At 51.2% G+C, this 16,737-nt stretch overlaps 6 protein-coding genes across 6 annotated transcripts; 2 read left to right on the forward strand and 4 right to left on the reverse strand.

The window, feature by feature from the left end:
- Positions 1 to 154: 154 nt before the first annotated feature.
- On the reverse strand, positions 155 to 2,603 carry CH63R_09509 (Major facilitator superfamily transporter; the record flags this gene model as incomplete). The annotated part of the gene is made up of 4 exons (XM_018304483.1): positions 155 to 380; positions 659 to 787; positions 843 to 1,768; positions 2,007 to 2,603. 4 exons carry the CDS (start codon positions 2,601 to 2,603, stop codon positions 155 to 157), a joined length of 1,878 nt encoding a protein of 625 aa, XP_018156506.1.
- Positions 2,604 to 3,666: 1,063 nt separating this feature from the next.
- CH63R_09510 (Serin endopeptidase) lies at positions 3,667 to 6,710 on the forward strand (the record flags this gene model as incomplete). The annotated part of the gene is made up of 3 exons (XM_018304484.1): positions 3,667 to 3,771; positions 4,032 to 4,746; positions 4,813 to 6,710. The coding sequence occupies 3 exons, from the start codon at positions 3,667 to 3,669 to the stop codon at positions 6,708 to 6,710; spliced, it is 2,718 nt and encodes a 905-aa protein (XP_018156507.1).
- Positions 6,711 to 7,539: 829 nt separating this feature from the next.
- Positions 7,540 to 8,487, reverse strand: CH63R_09511 (NmrA-like family protein; the record flags this gene model as incomplete). Its single annotated transcript, XM_018304485.1, has 1 exon — positions 7,540 to 8,487. One exon carries the CDS (start codon positions 8,485 to 8,487, stop codon positions 7,540 to 7,542), a length of 948 nt encoding a protein of 315 aa, XP_018156508.1.
- A 3,710-nt stretch (positions 8,488 to 12,197) lies between these two features.
- Positions 12,198 to 12,527, forward strand: CH63R_09512 (Beta-ketoacyl synthase domain-containing protein; the record flags this gene model as incomplete). The annotated part of the gene is made up of 1 exon (XM_018304486.1): positions 12,198 to 12,527. One exon carries the CDS (start codon positions 12,198 to 12,200, stop codon positions 12,525 to 12,527), a length of 330 nt encoding a protein of 109 aa, XP_018156509.1.
- A 468-nt stretch (positions 12,528 to 12,995) lies between these two features.
- CH63R_09513 (uncharacterized protein) lies at positions 12,996 to 13,586 on the reverse strand (the record flags this gene model as incomplete). The annotated part of the gene is made up of 1 exon (XM_018304487.1): positions 12,996 to 13,586. The coding sequence occupies one exon, from the start codon at positions 13,584 to 13,586 to the stop codon at positions 12,996 to 12,998; it is 591 nt and encodes a 196-aa protein (XP_018156510.1).
- A 1,754-nt stretch (positions 13,587 to 15,340) lies between these two features.
- CH63R_09514 (MFS monocarboxylate transporter) lies at positions 15,341 to 16,724 on the reverse strand (the record flags this gene model as incomplete). Its single annotated transcript, XM_018304488.1, has 2 exons — positions 15,341 to 16,493; positions 16,567 to 16,724. The coding sequence occupies 2 exons, from the start codon at positions 16,722 to 16,724 to the stop codon at positions 15,341 to 15,343; spliced, it is 1,311 nt and encodes a 436-aa protein (XP_018156511.1).
- Positions 16,725 to 16,737: the final 13 nt, after the last annotated feature.

Here is a 16,737-nt window from a genome sequence, read left to right on the forward strand (position 1 = left end):
GAGCTCAATACCATGGACATGAGTCATGTGATACTGCTTCTCATAGTTCATTATATGATGTTCATCAATATCGCGAATATTGAATACAAAACGAATGTGTTTGTTGATGAATGATACAAGTCGAATTTATCATCAACCATACACGATAACCACTTTACTTTATCCTCTTGGGAGCATGGGCATTTGCATAACTCAGGATCTTGTCAAAGTCTTTACACACTCTCAAAGTGTCCATTCCGGCTTGCAGGTGATTGCCGTGCCTGTCTTCCTGATGAGGTTCACTTGTGCAATCACCGCAACACAGGATTGCCTGCTTGATGAAGTCGAAACAGTGCAGTAGGTGTCGCATAGGCTGAATTGGGGGTTGACCATTCTGGATCCTATTAAAGTCGTTGAGAATTGCCGTCTGTAAGCTCAGCATCAGCATGAAGGTTACAAATTTCGGCCAGTACAGCAGCTGTTGTATCACTTACAAAGCAATGTAGCTGATGAAATACAGAAATGCTGTAGACTGTGGGTTGCTCTGGCCATGAGATGATTAAAGGCGGTGGCAGGAGACTAAGCTGCGGATCATCGACCTTGAGAAAGCCCCCGCCATCTTTGCAAACCAAGCCTTGTTAGCGCATGATCTACTGAGAAACTGACATGGGCGACATACGAGGAATCATTGAATGAAGATGAAGAATCAGGTGGTCCCAGTCGCTCTCCGGTACCTCTCCACGCATCCAGCTTGCGGTAGATGGCCATGAGACGGTCAAGTTTGAAAAGGTCGTTCTTCGTAACGGAACTGTCGATATTTGAGCAAATTCTCTCCAATTATAAAGGAAAAGACTCTTCAATACAGACATTCAGGAACAAGAGCATTGATCTCGGAGGCAACAGGGAATCCAGATAATGTTGGCTGTGAGCCTTCGTGCTGCTCGGTCTTCGAGGATGATAACATTGTGAGTGAACACCCATAAGCAATGCCGATGGCTACACCAAGTAGGATATGCCACCGTTGGTTTTTGCTCTGAGACTGGTTGTCTGGAGGCTTCTCGACGTCTGGCAGGTCTGTGTTAGACCCCATCAATGGCTGTGATTCGACTGGGTGCCTTTTCTGCATCGTGGCCGCTACAGTGTTCGGTAATGTCGATTCTCGAGGTGCCTCAGCAAACAGTAAGTGTTGGCCAAGTTTGGAGCAAACGTGGCAATTTTGATGGTAAGTGTGACATCCTGTGAGTAAACGCCCGGAAAGGTGAAGCGCGAAAGCCGAAACAGTTTCTATGTTAAGCCTCACAAGAACGGAAACACGGTTCGTACTTGTGCTCAAAAGGCGATCGTGAAAGTTCAAAGTCGGATCTCGCCTGTTCCATGTCGTTTCACAAATATTGAGTTTTTCATGAGAGGAAAACGACAGGAGCTCCATAGTAGTTAGTTCAACTGAGCGAAGTGGACTGGATCGGTCTCTGTAGAAGACGAAAGTAGGGGGTCCGGGACGACTCGTTATTCTAGCTGGCCGACACTTGACCAATCGGACCGGTGGCTCTTCTGGTGTTTTGTCGGTACCAGGACAGGCAGACCACTCCCGCGCTGGGCTAAGACATCGCCCACCGGGCCAAAATTCCGTAATAGCCGGTGCGACAGGGATGCGGCTTACGTGGATGTCGCCAGTCCCACCCTTCTCGCCCACCGATCCGGAAGCCCGGACTGCCGCGGGGACCGAGTCTGCAAGAGCCGGATGGGCAGCTGGCATACCCCAACACATGCCGGATTTTTTGCTCGGGGACTATTACATCAAATAGTGCTGAGTCGTCTCGGAGTTTTTGTCAAACTGTTTTCAATGACGTACAATTGACGAACTGTTCATCTAGATGGTGCAATAAACATGGTATGCTTTAAAAAGTGTTGTCGGCAAAACCAATATGCTCCCGGATGATGACCTCTGCTTGCAGCACGACGAGCCTGTAGATTATCGGCCAGTTTACCAGCCTGGCGAGCCATATTCAACAGGCAGGATAAATTACAAGAGCCTTTGTGATAATTTCCTTCGGCGGCCGATCAGCCGTCAGAACTGATCCGCAATGCTTGGTGTGATCATAGCTCAAACCAGAGTGTAGCGGCTTCCCGGCCTGGATCGATCGGTGCAGCCGCATCCACGAGTAAACGCAGTGAAGGCGGTGGTTCTCGTTTGTCAGAAATGTGTCCATTAGATCATCAGAGAACTCCTTTTCCGAAATGGCCCTTGTGGCGTTGATGTCTGCGTATAGAGTCCAGTTCACAGCGCGGAACTCATCGGCCAATTCTCGATCCAGACACTCTTCTGGCAGCCATGCGAAGCTGACGGGATCGAAGTGACAGCCGCGGGCTCTGGCTTCCGCTGATGTTTTGCCGCACCGCTTCGTGCGGTGGTCGATTGTGTCGTAATTGTACATTGGGCTCCTGTAGTACCCGAAGATGGCGGCGAGAGAGGCGGCCCAGATGAGCCCCAAGATCAAAGCCCATGTTGCTATTTTGGAGTCGTGTTGCCGGTGTGGTGTGGGTTCTTTTCCCCTTTTAGCTGTTGCGGAGTCCGGGATCACGGAGTAGCGGTGCTTATTGACAAACTTGAAGAACCAATACATGGTGAGGCGTCTAGCTTGGTCGATGATTGAGGGAAGAACGAGATCAGCAGACATTAGCGTTTTTTACGTTTTGATACCTTGCGTCTTATACGGGATTGACTTCGCAGCAAGCAATGAACAAAACTCACGTGCAAGACTGTTGGGTATACCTGCAGAGAAAAAGCCCTCCAGAGTCATGGATGGCGTACAGATTCTAGGAGAGATAAATAACTCCAGCTAAGAACTGTTCTGCTCGGTGAAAATCCCGCTTGCGATAGGTTTCAATTGAGAGGATGATTTGTTAAACTTTCCGTGTTAGCGCAGACTGTAAAAGTCGTCGTGATGCCTGCATAAGCCACGCCTGCAACTGCGAGTTCATTTTTACGCCATCATCACATAGGATGTCAGGCGTACCCTAACAATTCTGTGACCGAAACTGTTACACTTCGGAAAAGGGATGGCATGGTTCTACACAAGCATGGTTCTACACAAGCATGGTTCTACACAAGCATGGCTATAGTAGTTATAAGCAAAAGTGATACACCCCTGTTAAATAGACTGTTGACATGCAGCCATACTTGGCCCGGCAGGAGTACATCTAACTACGTACTCGGATCCCTCACTCCGATTGACAGGGCCAGGGCTAGATGGCCTAACCTTACGGGATACCTAGCCTAAGGGCGAGTTTATAGCATGCTGCCTGTAGTAAGTCAGCGGAGATTGTGACTGGCTGGTCTAAAGGATCTACCTGCTTCGGTCTCAAGTCAGGTAGCGTAAGTTTGCTCTTAAACAGAGCTTTAGAACTCCGTACGCTAGTCAAAGTTTTGTTCTAAGTTGGTTTCAGCCAAGAAACTATTGCGCAACGCTGGGCACTTACAAAGCTAGTTGAGCACAGTCCCCTTACATCGTACAAATTTCCTTACGCGGATGAGGCGACGACGTGATTCTGGGGTACGTATGTTGGTAAGGTTATTGCTACCGTGTCACCATAGACTTCAACAGCTAGGTAAATTTACGAGAGACCGAAAGGGCAATCTTTTTCAGTTAGTCATGCAGCGTGTTAGATGGAGTCTACGAAACTTAAATGTTGGGCAAATACCGTTATATTATAGTGCTGGAAGAAACCTACGGGATTCCTTGCACAGCAGCCTCCTCGCAAACGGCAAAAATCAAGGATACAAATGACTCCGTGAGAACAGATCCCTGAAGAGAAAAACAAAGCACAGTCAACGTGGATCCTGCAATCCCAAAAAGTCTAGACATCACAGCAGCTGAATCCAAGTGAGAGCTGATCTGACGGAATGTGGCCCTACGCCTGTCTGCTGTCTTCGACATTCTGTCTAGGTGTTCTGTCGCTACAGCAGTATATAGTGGAGGTATCTAGTGTTGAGGTGGGAAGAACTACGGAAGAACAATCGCAGACACATTGTAAATTAACACTTTCTGTAGGATATTAATCGCGTCAAGATGTTGGTTTCTTTCAACGCATCGTGCGCTCAGAGCGCTAAGTTGCAATTTCGTCAAGTATATGAGAATGAACTGTTCCCTGGATTCTCACTGGATATCGAAAACGCCGATGGCCATGGTGACTACACCCAATGCCTGGACTCTGTAAGCGGAGTCGTCAGGACCTGGCAACAGCGGTCTTATCTGCCGGCGTCGCGCAATGATTCGACAACCGGAGCGAACACACCCGATCAACCGGTGAACGCCAGCATACTACACGGCATAACTGGTGTCAAAGACTTGCACGATGCAGGCATCGCTGGGCGGGGACTCACCATTGCCATGATCGATACAGGCGTAGACTATGGTCACCCTGCTCTCGGCGACGGCATGGGAGAAGGCTACAAGATCCGTTACGGCATCGACCTCGTTGGAGACAACTGGCAGATTGGGGATGCGCCGCGGCTGGATCCTGATCCCTACACCGAGTGTACAGACCACGGGACGCACGTTTCAGGCATCGTTGCTGGCAATCAGTCATCTCTTGGGTTTGTTGGTGTAGCTTCCGAGGCCAACTTGGAACACTACCGCGTCTCTGGGTGCAATAGGGTTCCTATCCAGTCGGATATCGTAATCAAAGCGGTCCTCATGGCTTACAGTAGGAAGGTTGATGCTGTGTCTCTCTCTTTGACGTTGAACACGGGTCCTTACCCTGATGGTAATTTTTGATTCTAATGGACCAGAAGACTGGATTGGAACACTTTGGTTAATGAAGAGATTTCAGACCCCTTATCCGAAGTCCTAGCGAGGATCTCGCAGGAAGGAAACGTTCTCGTCGTGGTGGCCTCTGGTAATTACGGATGGCAAGGCCCTTTCTCGGCCAGGGCACCAGCATCAGCCCCGAACGTCTTAGCCGTCGGCTCAGTCAACTCGGCTTACTCGGTGCAAAGCAGACCTCGAGCAAGCTTTTCAGTTGACAACGCAACAAATGGTGAGTCGCAGTCGACGGACTTTGCTTGGGCTCCTGCGACTCCAGGGAGATTTCCAGACTCTCTATCTTTACAAGCGACGACTCTTGACACGTCAATACCGGACGACGCATGTTCAAGCTCTGAAAACGACCCGCCGCTCTCAGACACCGCGGTAGTTCTTGTTCGACGCGGAGGCTGTACATTCGATGTCAAGATGAAGAATCTGGCAGCCAGAGGTGCCACTTACGTGCTTATCTACGACAATGTAGACCAGCCTCTCTTCGAGTTCGACAACAAGTTTGACGAGATCCTGGGCGCCGGTTCGGTTACTGCACATGTTGGAAATGAGCTGATGCGTGCGCTGTCTGAGGGATCCGAAGTAACATTGATGATGGACTCGGGCTTTCGTGGAGTTCCTTTTATCAAAGTAGGCGAGAATTCGCTGCCTCCTGGTCAAGTTAACGGACGAGGCTCCTGGGGCCCGACTGGCTTGGGAGACAGCATGCCCTCTCTGTTGGCTCCCGGGCAGAGCATATGGTCAACTATCCCTCGCAGTTGGGGTGGCTTTGGTACTCTGTCCGGCACGTCGATGGCCGCGCCATACATTGCCGGTTGCGCAGCACTCGTCAAGCAAGTCCATCCTGGTCTCAGCTCCTCCGAAATCTCGAGGTTGCTCACCAGCACGGCGCGACCGCTCAATTTCAATGACGGGACAAACAAGACATACAATTTTCTAGCCCCCGTTGCGCAACAGGGCAACGGCGTCGTCGATGCCCTTGGGGCGGTCAGGACCAAGACCGCGCTCTCCAGGTCTCATCTGGCATGGAATGACACCGACTTCTTCACTGGAAGCGCATCTTTCGAAGTCCAAAACAAAGGAAACGAGTCGGCAGAGTACAACTTCTCCCACAGGCCGGCCGTCACCGTCCTCGCCTTGTCTCCCGATGGGCGGAGCATCACGCCGTGGACTAGAGACAACTCCTCCTCGCTGGCTTCCGAGGAATTTCTGCAGAATTTACTCGCAGACAGACACGCGGACGTCACGATATCCCCTCAATCACTGCGGATCGGGCCCGGCGAGACAGCGTTAGTGAGGGTAACGGCGGACATCAAGACTCTGGACGACCTGAGATCCCGTTGTCCTCTCTACAGCGGATTCATTTATGTCAACGATGGCGGGAGCGACGATGGACTGACCATATCATACATGGGGATCGGTTGCTCGATGCGTCGGATGGTCGTCATGCCTCCAGGCTGGAACAAGACGTTCGTCACCGCCGCCACTACGAAGCAGGCCGAAGGCGAGTCTTATGATGCCATACCCATCTCGCCCAACACGACATTTCTGCTCCAGGGTCATCAAACGCCAAAGATGTACCTGAACACTTCGACCTTGCTTCCAACGTTGAATGTGGAACTGGCGATGTTCAGTCGGGCGCTTACTGTTGAGGTGTTCCCGGCTGCAGCCGCTGACGACGATCGGGGTGTCTCGGTGTTTTCCCCGGACCAGGCTGCCAAACCTGGAGGCTTCGGCCGCTCGACTACGAATTTAATCACGTGGAGTGGGCAGCTGGAGAATGGCTCTTGGGCGGATGAGGGGCTATACAAATTCAAGGTGTGTGCTTTAAGAGCCTGGGAGCGGACATCGGGCCCTCAGGCTCAGAAAGATTGTGTTGTCACAGCACCCTTTGGTATAGAGTATGACGGGTAAGGAATACTAGGAAGCTTTCCTCTTTTGTCTGTGATTGTAACAAGCACAGTAACTTGGCGTCACACTGTTGTTTCCCACTCTTATAAGTGAGGCTGGCTTTCAGTTACATTGTCCTACTTAGCACTATATGCTCTCTCAACATGAACTTTCTCAATAACGAAATAGACTGGTTTTAACAGAGCTCACGGTTTATGTTACAAACGCAATGCTGTCTTGTTAAACTTTGACTGGGTGCTGAAGAAAAAAGGAAGCTATTCATATAGTAACAGAAAGTTCTCTGTATCCTGCGTCACGCAGCACTACTGTTTTATTTAATCAGGATTCTTAAATGCATCTCTGGCTCACCGCGACTAGTTTCTTCGCAAACATGGAGACGCCTTCAAATTCATCAAGGAGAGCAATGCCAGCCCAATTGTTCCCCTGAATCTAGTTCTGAGTCTCCCTGGTCACAGAAGATGCTACAAAATGCCGCTGCGTTGCGAGGCTCAGCTGGTTTCCCTGAGACATCTCATTCCCCTGGTATTGTAAGTTCAGACATGTTCAGCTGGCTTTCCTAGTAAAACTCTGCCTTTATCATAAATTACGTATTCAACACTCGATGGACATTCATCATGACAATCAGAATTGATATGAGCGAAGCACAGAATGCATGCACTGACTTCTTACCCTTCAAAGTGGCAACTTCACCAGTTTCGTCATCGCAGGCGGGGGTACTGCAGGAACTCAAGACATAATGTAGCGCAATTTCCATTTGACTGGCTGATTAGGCCAACTATTTGCAAACCGCTGTCCAGCAGTTCCAACCAAAACGCACAGCGTCTGTTAACATCTACTCCTCCAGCATAGCCTTGAACGCGTCCACAATGGTCCGCTTCGGCGGCGCCAATCTCAAGACCTCCGTGCTCGTCGGCGTGTTAGCGAGCGAACATCTCTCCTCCCAGAGTGGCTCAAACCCAGCCATAATCGACGGCAGGACCTTCTCAAAGAATACGCCTGCCGCCACCAAATCATCGAGCCAGCCCGTAGCTTTGAATTCCACGCTTCCCACCTTGGTCCCTGCCACTTGCTCGACCAACTCGACGATTAGGCTTCCAGTGACATCTTCGGGTCCGCTAAGGAAATATCTGGCCTGGTTGTGTGGAGTGGGGTCCTCAAGAGCAAGGAGGTGCGCGCCGACGCTGCCAACGTCCTCGGGGTCGATCATTGCAACAGCCGCATCGGAAGCAGGAGCTATTTGCAAAGTTTCCTGCTTGCCGGTCTTTTGGTATGATCTAACCCAATTCGCTGCGGAGGCGAGATAGCTTGCCGTGAAGAAGTTAGGCTGAAGCGACGTCCACTGTAGGGCCTCGAACTCCGGTTGGCTGAGCAGGTTCTCGATTGCCCAGTGAGAGCGGCCGTAAAACACAGGGTTTGTAGGTCCGATGTATTCAACGTTGGTCGAGACCCGGACGACATACTTCACCCCGGCGTGCAACAGAGCGACGTGGAGGGCGGACTCTTCAACGAACTGATGTGGCAGGTTGTGCGGGGCGATGTAGACGCGGGTGACCTCTTGACTACGAAGCCAAGCGGAGTCGATGGTAGTCCAGTCCTTCTCGAGCATCTCGACGTGTGGGAGCTTAGCGAGCTTTTGGGAGACGGGGCTGGAGAGGGAGCGAGTCAGGCCGATGACACGGTAGGTGCCATTCTTGCCAGACTCGAGGAGCTTGGGAATATGGCGGACGACACTCTTGCCGGTATTGCCTGTGGCACCGATTACGAGAATTGAAGGAGACATGGGGGTTTGTATAATTACTCAAGGTTGAGTTTTTTATGCGAGATGAGAACAGTAGAGAAAGAATATAATCCGAAATCAACGGCATGATGATTAAGGCCAGTAAGAAGGCTCCTTGATCAGAAGGTAGTATACATACATAATCCAAGGACCTTCAGAGTACATAACGTTACAGAAATTGACTTTAATTAGGCAAGCAATCACTGGATTAGAAATAGCTGTAGTTGAACCTGTTTATTAAGAGACATTCTAATTAGTAAGGCTAGGTATCGTGTAGGCTTTGAAATGTATGGCTGCACTGTTTCAAAGGACCGATAAGAATACTTCACAACAAACCAGCATTCATGCAGAAAGGCTGCTGCACCCCGATAAATCTATGAGTAGTGCCGACATGCTGCCGACGGTGAAAGCAATTACTCAGCAGTCCCCTCTTTTTTGGATGAATGTTTTCCCTCCACAAACCGCCGTCGTTCATGTTCCAGCGCCTGACCATTCATTCGACCTTTTGGCCCGTTCATAAAGCAGCCTAGGCAAAAACCAGGCCGTCAACTAAGAAGGGCTCATCACTGCCTCGGCCTCACTCTCTGGCCCTTTGACAACGTCATAACCGACAACGGAAGCGGTCAGTGGACCAAGATGTGATATGGGAGCTCGGTTCACAGACTATTTTTTAGTAATGGGGCAGAAAAGAGTTCCCCCCCCCCCCCCCCCCGCCCTCGACTGTCGGATCTCACCACGCCGATGTGGGTCACTCACTACCTGCAATTGAGACGTCTGATCCTGGTGCTATTTATCGTTGACGATGTTGAACTGGACTTGGAGGTACGGCTGGATCAAGTGGACAGGCTCTGGGCGGCCAGTTCTGCCTACGTCGTAATTTCCAGGTCCGACTCGCTTGTTCGTTTGCACGGTCACCATCCGCAGCAGCAACAAGCTTACTTTCGGCGTTCCAACATCTCCACTACGGTGGCACACAGGCACAGTCTGGACTGGCTTTGCAATCAACCTTGTAGACCGTACTTAGACTTTCGGCGCGGACCCGGTAAAGTTACACTGGGTTGGGGCAACCGGGGGTGTATGGGTTTGGAATAGATATCGATGAACAAATTACACTGCATATTGGTTGGATTATTTCGTTTCTCCAAGTTCCAAGTTTGGGTTGCATGGCCTGCTCCTTGCAACCACTTTGTTTGAAATTATGGTCACGGGCACCGCTTCCCAGACATCGAAAAGAGCGGTGTTGACCTTGATGTCCCGCCGGGTGAAGTTTCCCATTTCCACGGTAATAAGGATAGACATGCCGTACATGTGAAGAGGCCGGTCGGAGTCGACGTCAGAAGCCAGGGACAACCCATTTCTGTGGCGTTACTCGCGATTCTCTGCTTTGATTTTCCAGGTAGAAGAGAGAGATGGAGGGAGGCAAGCCCCATCGCAATGGGGGGGAGGGGGAGGGGGGCGAAAGCACTGTCCCAACCTGGTAGTTGGCGAGAGGGTTTACAACAACGCCTGCGTGAAGTCACTGATCTTTGCCACGTACATCGAAGGTGATGGTGCTTGGATCTATGCAATCCAAGGCCGGATGGCAAGGATGAGCAGTCGTTACATTGGTTGGCCCGTGAGTACTCTGTAAGGTAACGAGAGGAACGGCATCGGAGCTCCCTGAATCCGCCTCCGCTCCCCCACGCCTGATTCATGAGGATGATGACAAAACCACTGACGGCGGACCGGGCTTTGGTTAGACAAGAACTTGGAGGGGGTTGGACAATACCAACACAGAGGTTGTCGAATGCATGTCCCACCGCTGCGCAGAAGAACGGCTGTAAAGGCGAGTGCAGAGAACACGCAAGCGCACCTGGAGCAGACTTTCTGGTTCCCGACGTTGACATACATCTTTTAGTGCTCACACACAACCGCAAACGTAGCCATCTGCATCAAGTAAGCTAGCTGCCTGTTCTGATGCATCTGGATAGGGCTGACAACCTCTATAGCAAGGCAAACAACGATTTTGACTGTGTCTGTGCAACTCAGAGTGGTAGACCGGCTGGGGGTTTCTGATCGACTTATCAAAAGCCACATGCGAGCAAAGCAATCATCAAATACCTACATATAGATAGCATAGAAAGCAAAATTGTTTTACTGGCAAATCTTCCTCTAACCAAGATCAACTGTGAAAAGAATACTCTCAAAAAAACATCTGCCTTTGCCTTTGCTGCCAAATGATTTGCTTTGAGTCGCTTCTCTTTATTTGCTGCATGCTTGACTACAATTTTCCAGACGTGTATGTTAGCGGCCCTGCAAGAAGCATACGAAGAACGTGGGAAGAAGTCCAGGTCAACTTGAATGGGTAATCCAACGCGAGAGACTACAAATAGTGCATCTCCGATTGTTACAACAGGCCAGGTATGCTGTCAATTCGACTACCGACGAAGGATGGGGGCCATAAAACAGCCCAAGTTCTCCGGCATTTAAACGAGGATGAAAGTTGGGACCAGCATGGACCGGATCCCTGCCCGAGCCGGTGGTGTACATCTAATCTGATCACTCATCTAATCTGATCACTCATCTATTTTGATTACTCATCTGAATAGATAAAATGCATTCTGTCGGGCCCCACTAACCCGTCAGCTCAGGGATGAGAGACCGCATCTCCCCTCACACTTCGACTGGCTCCATGTGTCTTTTCCAGGGTGAACCGCAGTCGAATCCCCTTGTTGCCACGCGATCTGGGCGTGATGAGCACGGTCAACTGTGTTATCCTACAGGGCGCGGCCTGGATAGTAACCGAGGCGCAGTATACCAGCAGGCTTGCGGGCGTCGAACCCTTCCAGCTGATGCTGCAACGATGTCGGACCGTACCCCATGCATTCCTCAACCATGAACGAAAGAGATCGAAAGCTGAAACGGGCCGCGCTGAAGATGACAGACTCATCTTGAAGCTTGCTTTTGATAGCAGCAACGACGGAGATGAGGTACGCCGCGTCATTGCCTCCAACACAAGCCACCGTTGAGGAGCTCTTCAGTCGGCCTACGCCGGACACCTTCTCGACGGAACGGGCAAAGCAATTGATGGCCGTGACATGTTGACCAAGAGAAACTTTCCCACAGCCGTCGTGGAGATCGGACGACAAGGGATACGATATTGGCTGAAACCGATATCCGCCCTGAGTCTTCTCCAACTCCACCACAACTGTCAACCGCGAACCCCCTGTCCATAAGAGTTTTTTCTGTGTTTGTTTTCTGTGAGGAGCGGCTCGTCATGCTGAACCTGGGCTTGCATCTCCAAGACATTATTACCTATAACTGGCAACTGGTGCTCCAATCCTACGGTGGGCAGTCCATGTCAGAGATTTCTCTGTTGATACTCACAATTGCCTGGCGTTGGCTGTCACTCAGGTGATGTGGCCTGCCTAGCCACCGCCACGAAAGCCGTAATAGGTTAACCTAAGCAAGTCTTTGCTTGTTGACACATCGCTGTGGATCATCGCTTAAGAAACCGAGTGGGGGTTGTTGGATCTGATAACCTTGATAAAGCTGGCAGGTCTTCGCATAAACCTTGCAATGTCTGTCCAGATTGTCAAAGACCTCTGGGTTAAGCTCCTTGTGGATGCCGGGGCATCTCTGTTCCCTCGAGTCCGGCTATGGCGGGGCTCGTAGTGATGGACGCGAGCATCATCCCTTGTTTGCAATCCCTGCGCCGGCATCGGCACTTGCGCATGACGCTCCCGTCCTCGACGTACACCCATCCGGAAACTTTTCTTAGTGGAGTTCTCGGGAAGCGCCGTCGACGAGTACAGGAGAGGGTTCGTTGGTTCATCCTGAACAGGCACGCCCTGCAGGGTCTGCTGTTGTTCGACATAGCGGGGCTCCGGCCCGGCCCGGGCATGCCGCCGGCCATAGTTCTGATGCTCCCACCGGCAATGGTCATGGCGCATAACCGGGCCGATCCCGTGCGCAACGTCGCCGAGTATGACCCCGGAACCGATGCAGCCTGGCGGGCGGCCCCGCCTCGCATGGCGGGTGTGGTGCAGGCGCGGAGTTATTGAGCGCCTTCACGAGCGCTGATAGTTGCGGCACAGTGACATCCTCACAGAGGCTATATCTGACTTGGTGGCGGAACCCATGGTCGGCCCGTGTGGGCCATCCCACCGGGTAGGGCTTTGGAGTTCAACGACTGTGATAAGCTTGGTCGGCAACGTCAGATACACCTCCATTGATGCGGATCACTTTGTCGTGATCATTCCACCTGATTTTGGCGCCTGATGTTCCTATCTGCTTGTTGCAGTTTACCAACGCATCCTCGAGAGCCTTCTGGGACTTGGCGACCTAACTTATGCTCAGTTCTGCATCATAACGATTAGATTATCACCACTCAATATCTATGCAGAAATGCCAGAATCAGGGTCGAGAATCGGGTATGTAATGTCGATGTGACGTCGATAGCCGGCGGATATGTCCAAAACAAAACCCTCATTGCCCTGGACGCCTACTCCGGGAACTTCTAAAGCACCACGTTAGACTTTATCCCGCCACCTCGGCGCTCTCCAAGGTCGCCCCCTCCATGCAGTGGACCTCTTAATGCCTGTGTACGCCTTGTGCGCTGTCTCCTCGTCGAGGTAATTGCCTTGCACCAGTTTTTTCATCGCTCTTTGCGCCCACCACCAGCAGTTCTCCTTTAATCTGCCGTCGTTGGAGGGCAATAGACTTTTTTGCCCGAGAACATGGTCTAAACTCCGCCATTTGACCTCTCCGATCTTTCGTACCACTTTTTTCGACAGGGTCTTGACGAAGTTGTTGTCGTAGGGGAATCGTTTCTGTGCGCTCAACTCCCAGTCGTTTCTTGGAGCAAAGGCCCAATTTTCGGCATGCCAGCGGTATGATGAGCCGTCGCTTGCAATAGCGATGATGGCAGGGTGCCAGTTCTCCTTGTAGCAGACTATGTAGAGCGTCACTACTTCTCCGAACCACGGTAGCCTTTGGCCCTGGAGGTCCACCTCCTCTCTCTTGTTGATTCTTGGTTGGGGATTGTCGCTCGGTAGTGCATAAATTTGAGTCAAAGCCAGCGCTTGGAGAAATGTGTAGAGGGCGAATCGGAATATTAACATTGCGTAGTAGACGAGAGACTGTCTCGGTAAGGAAGTGGACGATTAGTATACAAAGGAGGTGTTGACGCAAGACATCCGAAAACAAGGCAAATGGGCCTGTGTTCTTATATCTGACGACTTAGGTTACATGCCAGTGTTCCAGCACAGCCCGGGCCTAGACTTTTAAGTTTGCCAACAATCACAAGTGGTGGATTAATTAAATGAAGAAAAATGTAGTTTTATGCGTTATACTGTCGCTGCGCAACTAATTATAGGCAGCTACTTGAGTCAGGGGACGCTAAAGGGATCGCAGTGATGGGTCAACCATGCGTATGATGAGTGCGCTGTCTGCGGAGACACTAGCTTGCGCATGGCTCTAGATGTTGCTTAGAAATATGGTACTAGCTTAATGCTTTAATTTATTGACATGGACTTGGCAAAGAATAAGATTGGACCTTCGTGGGGTCTTCCGAGTAAAGTCCTCGTCCGTGTCCGGAGCTATCCACGTCTCCTAATCCGGAGCTGTCCATGTTCCCCCTCTCGCTCGGATGACTATGATAACAAGGCGGTAGGTATGCTCGCAATTTCCTCGGGTCCCGACTCACGTCAATCCATCGCGAGCATGTCAAGCTGTGTTCCATGAATAGACTTTGCCCCTTATCCAATCTGCCCCCCCTCCCAATGGCTCCGTCACCGAGCAAGCCACCCTGCTAATTAACACATTATACCAATACCAAGCATGCCACGTCCATAAACTTCTCATTTTAACAAACTTTCGCGTCCAAGGAGACCAGGACGCAAACCTGATGTGCTGGATGCCTGTTCTGCTGTCGCTTGCCTAGCCGGATTCGGGGAGGACAGTGAAGCCGGCGGCATGATCGGCCATTTGGATCACGCGGATATCTGTCTATAGTGGAGCTGCCATTTCACTGCCGCTGTCCGATGTTCCCCGTCACTTCGAGCCTCAAAAGAATACGCCACGACCAACGAATAACGGCATCAATATTGTACTATTCGTTCAGCTCGATCGAGTGACCCGATCGGACCAAGGTTTACGTCGCAAAACTTACAACGCCAACGGAACACGTGGCTACAACATTATAGTCACACCTAGAGGAGTAACGCAGGGTCATGGATTTAATCCTCTCCTTGCCCCAAGAGGAGCCAGCGGTGACAGAACGCAGATTGTCAGATGATTTCCCTCAAATCCAGATGCTGTCAATATATCACTTTTTGTCTGCTAACCCAAACCTCCTAGGGCATGCTTCCAATGCAGCATGTTGTTGTCCCAAGAACTAGCTTCTAAATAGGGTCCTAAACAACACACGGCTTGAAAGAGACTTCGTTGCCAGCGACAGAGTCGCTAGACAACATTCTCTTTCCCTGACGCAAGTATAATGAGCAGTGTTCTGCTGCTGTCAACCACCGCTTGCTCAAGCAGCTTCTAATACTTGGTTGTAATACAGCCGGCCAGCCGTCCAGCCAGCGCGAGGCACTGAGCTTCTCTGCCGCATACATAGCAACAGTGAAGAATGTCCACATCTCTATCAGGGATCAGTTTCGAATGCGTCTTTTGAACCGGGATTATGGATTAGCCTCAAAGCAGTGTGTAATGGTCAATTCTGCTTCAACGCGTTCTCCAGCTAGGTATGATCGTGAACTCTGGAGCCTAAGCAATCAACGTCTTACGTATGTTTTGTATTCTGGTATTGCATCTAGTGATTCGGCCTCAGGGGCCTCCTGAAGAAGGGTACTACGATAAGAACTGAACCTTCTCACAACACTTTTTTAGGCCGTTTAAAGGCCACAACTATGTAAGTTCCACAGCCTGCCAACATAGCAAGACCCCCAAAAATCTGAGCAAACAGATAGCTACCATCATTGATTGCGATTAGATGTCCCCCAATGGGAGGCCCCGTGAAGCAAGCAACGCCCACCACTGCCAGGATCATGCCCACCTTCGTGCCGACCCTCGTTGGATCGGTGCTCAGATCACCGACAGCGGCCGGGAAGAGGCTCTGAGTGGCGTTTGCAGCGATTCCGTAAATCACCGCCCAGCCGAACAGACCGCCGGTGGAAGAAACCCCTATCCAGCCAAGAATGAGGATGCCACTGGCGCCGACAACGGGGATCAGTGTGTTCAAGATCCCAAAGTACCTGTCAGCCAGCAAGGCCGGGATCACACGCCCGAAAAGCCCGACACCGTTCATGACGATGATGGAAAGGAGTGACTGGGTCAAAGAGAAATCCAAAACCGAGCGACCAAAAATACCAATCTGAAAGACGTTAGATGACGAGAGTTGACCCAAGCAGGAGTCGCAGCTCACATAGAAATACGCAAAGTAAATGCCCCAAAGGGCAAAGAACGAGCCTACGGCGAACAACGCGAAGGGCAGTTCGGTGAAAGCACGCAGGTCGAACAACGACCGAGGCTTGCGGGCGGGAACGCGTGTCCTCGTGAAGCAGAGAATCATGATTGCGTTGAACGTAATGACGCAGCCCATGATGATGACGGTCCACCGGAACCCCAGCCGCGGCATCGCGAAGTAGGCGATGATGGGGAACACCATGCCGCCCGTGGAGGCGCCACAAGTCGCCAACGATACGGCCAGGGCACGGTTCTTCTTGAAATAGGTTGGAAGAATGGACACGATGGGCGCGAACAAGAAACCGTGGCCGAGACCGCTGCACACACCCTGCGCGAGAAACACTTGCCAATACTTGGTCGAGAAAGCGGTAAAGAAGACGCCGGCGACCTGGAACGCGCAGCCAATGCTCAGCGATAGTCGGAAGTGTCCCGAGTCAACTGTTCGACCGGAGAAGAAGCCGACGAAGTTCAGCAGAAACATCTGCATCGACCCGATCCATGATATGTCGGAGGCCGTCCTGTGCAGCTGCTCAACGTAGTATTGTTGGAAGAAGCCAAACCTTCAAGACATCGTCAGTCAACGATGAGACTGGCTAGGATTGGGAGTGAGTGAGTTGCACTGGGAAGACTCACGAGGTTATGTAGCCCCAGCAGTTGAATATTACCAGGTGGCCCATGGCAACCTGAGTCCATGCCAGCAAGCCGCCATCCGGAGTGTCACCATATTGACGATGCTGGGGGAGTTCGGGAGCTTCCACGGGGGCTTCTTTCTGAGTATCTTCCGAGCCCATTATGCCCCTTATG

This window comes from Colletotrichum higginsianum, chromosome 6 (assembly GCF_001672515.1).
Source record: "Colletotrichum higginsianum IMI 349063 chromosome 6, whole genome shotgun sequence".
Classification (NCBI taxonomy): Eukaryota; Fungi; Ascomycota; class Sordariomycetes; order Glomerellales; family Glomerellaceae; genus Colletotrichum; species Colletotrichum higginsianum.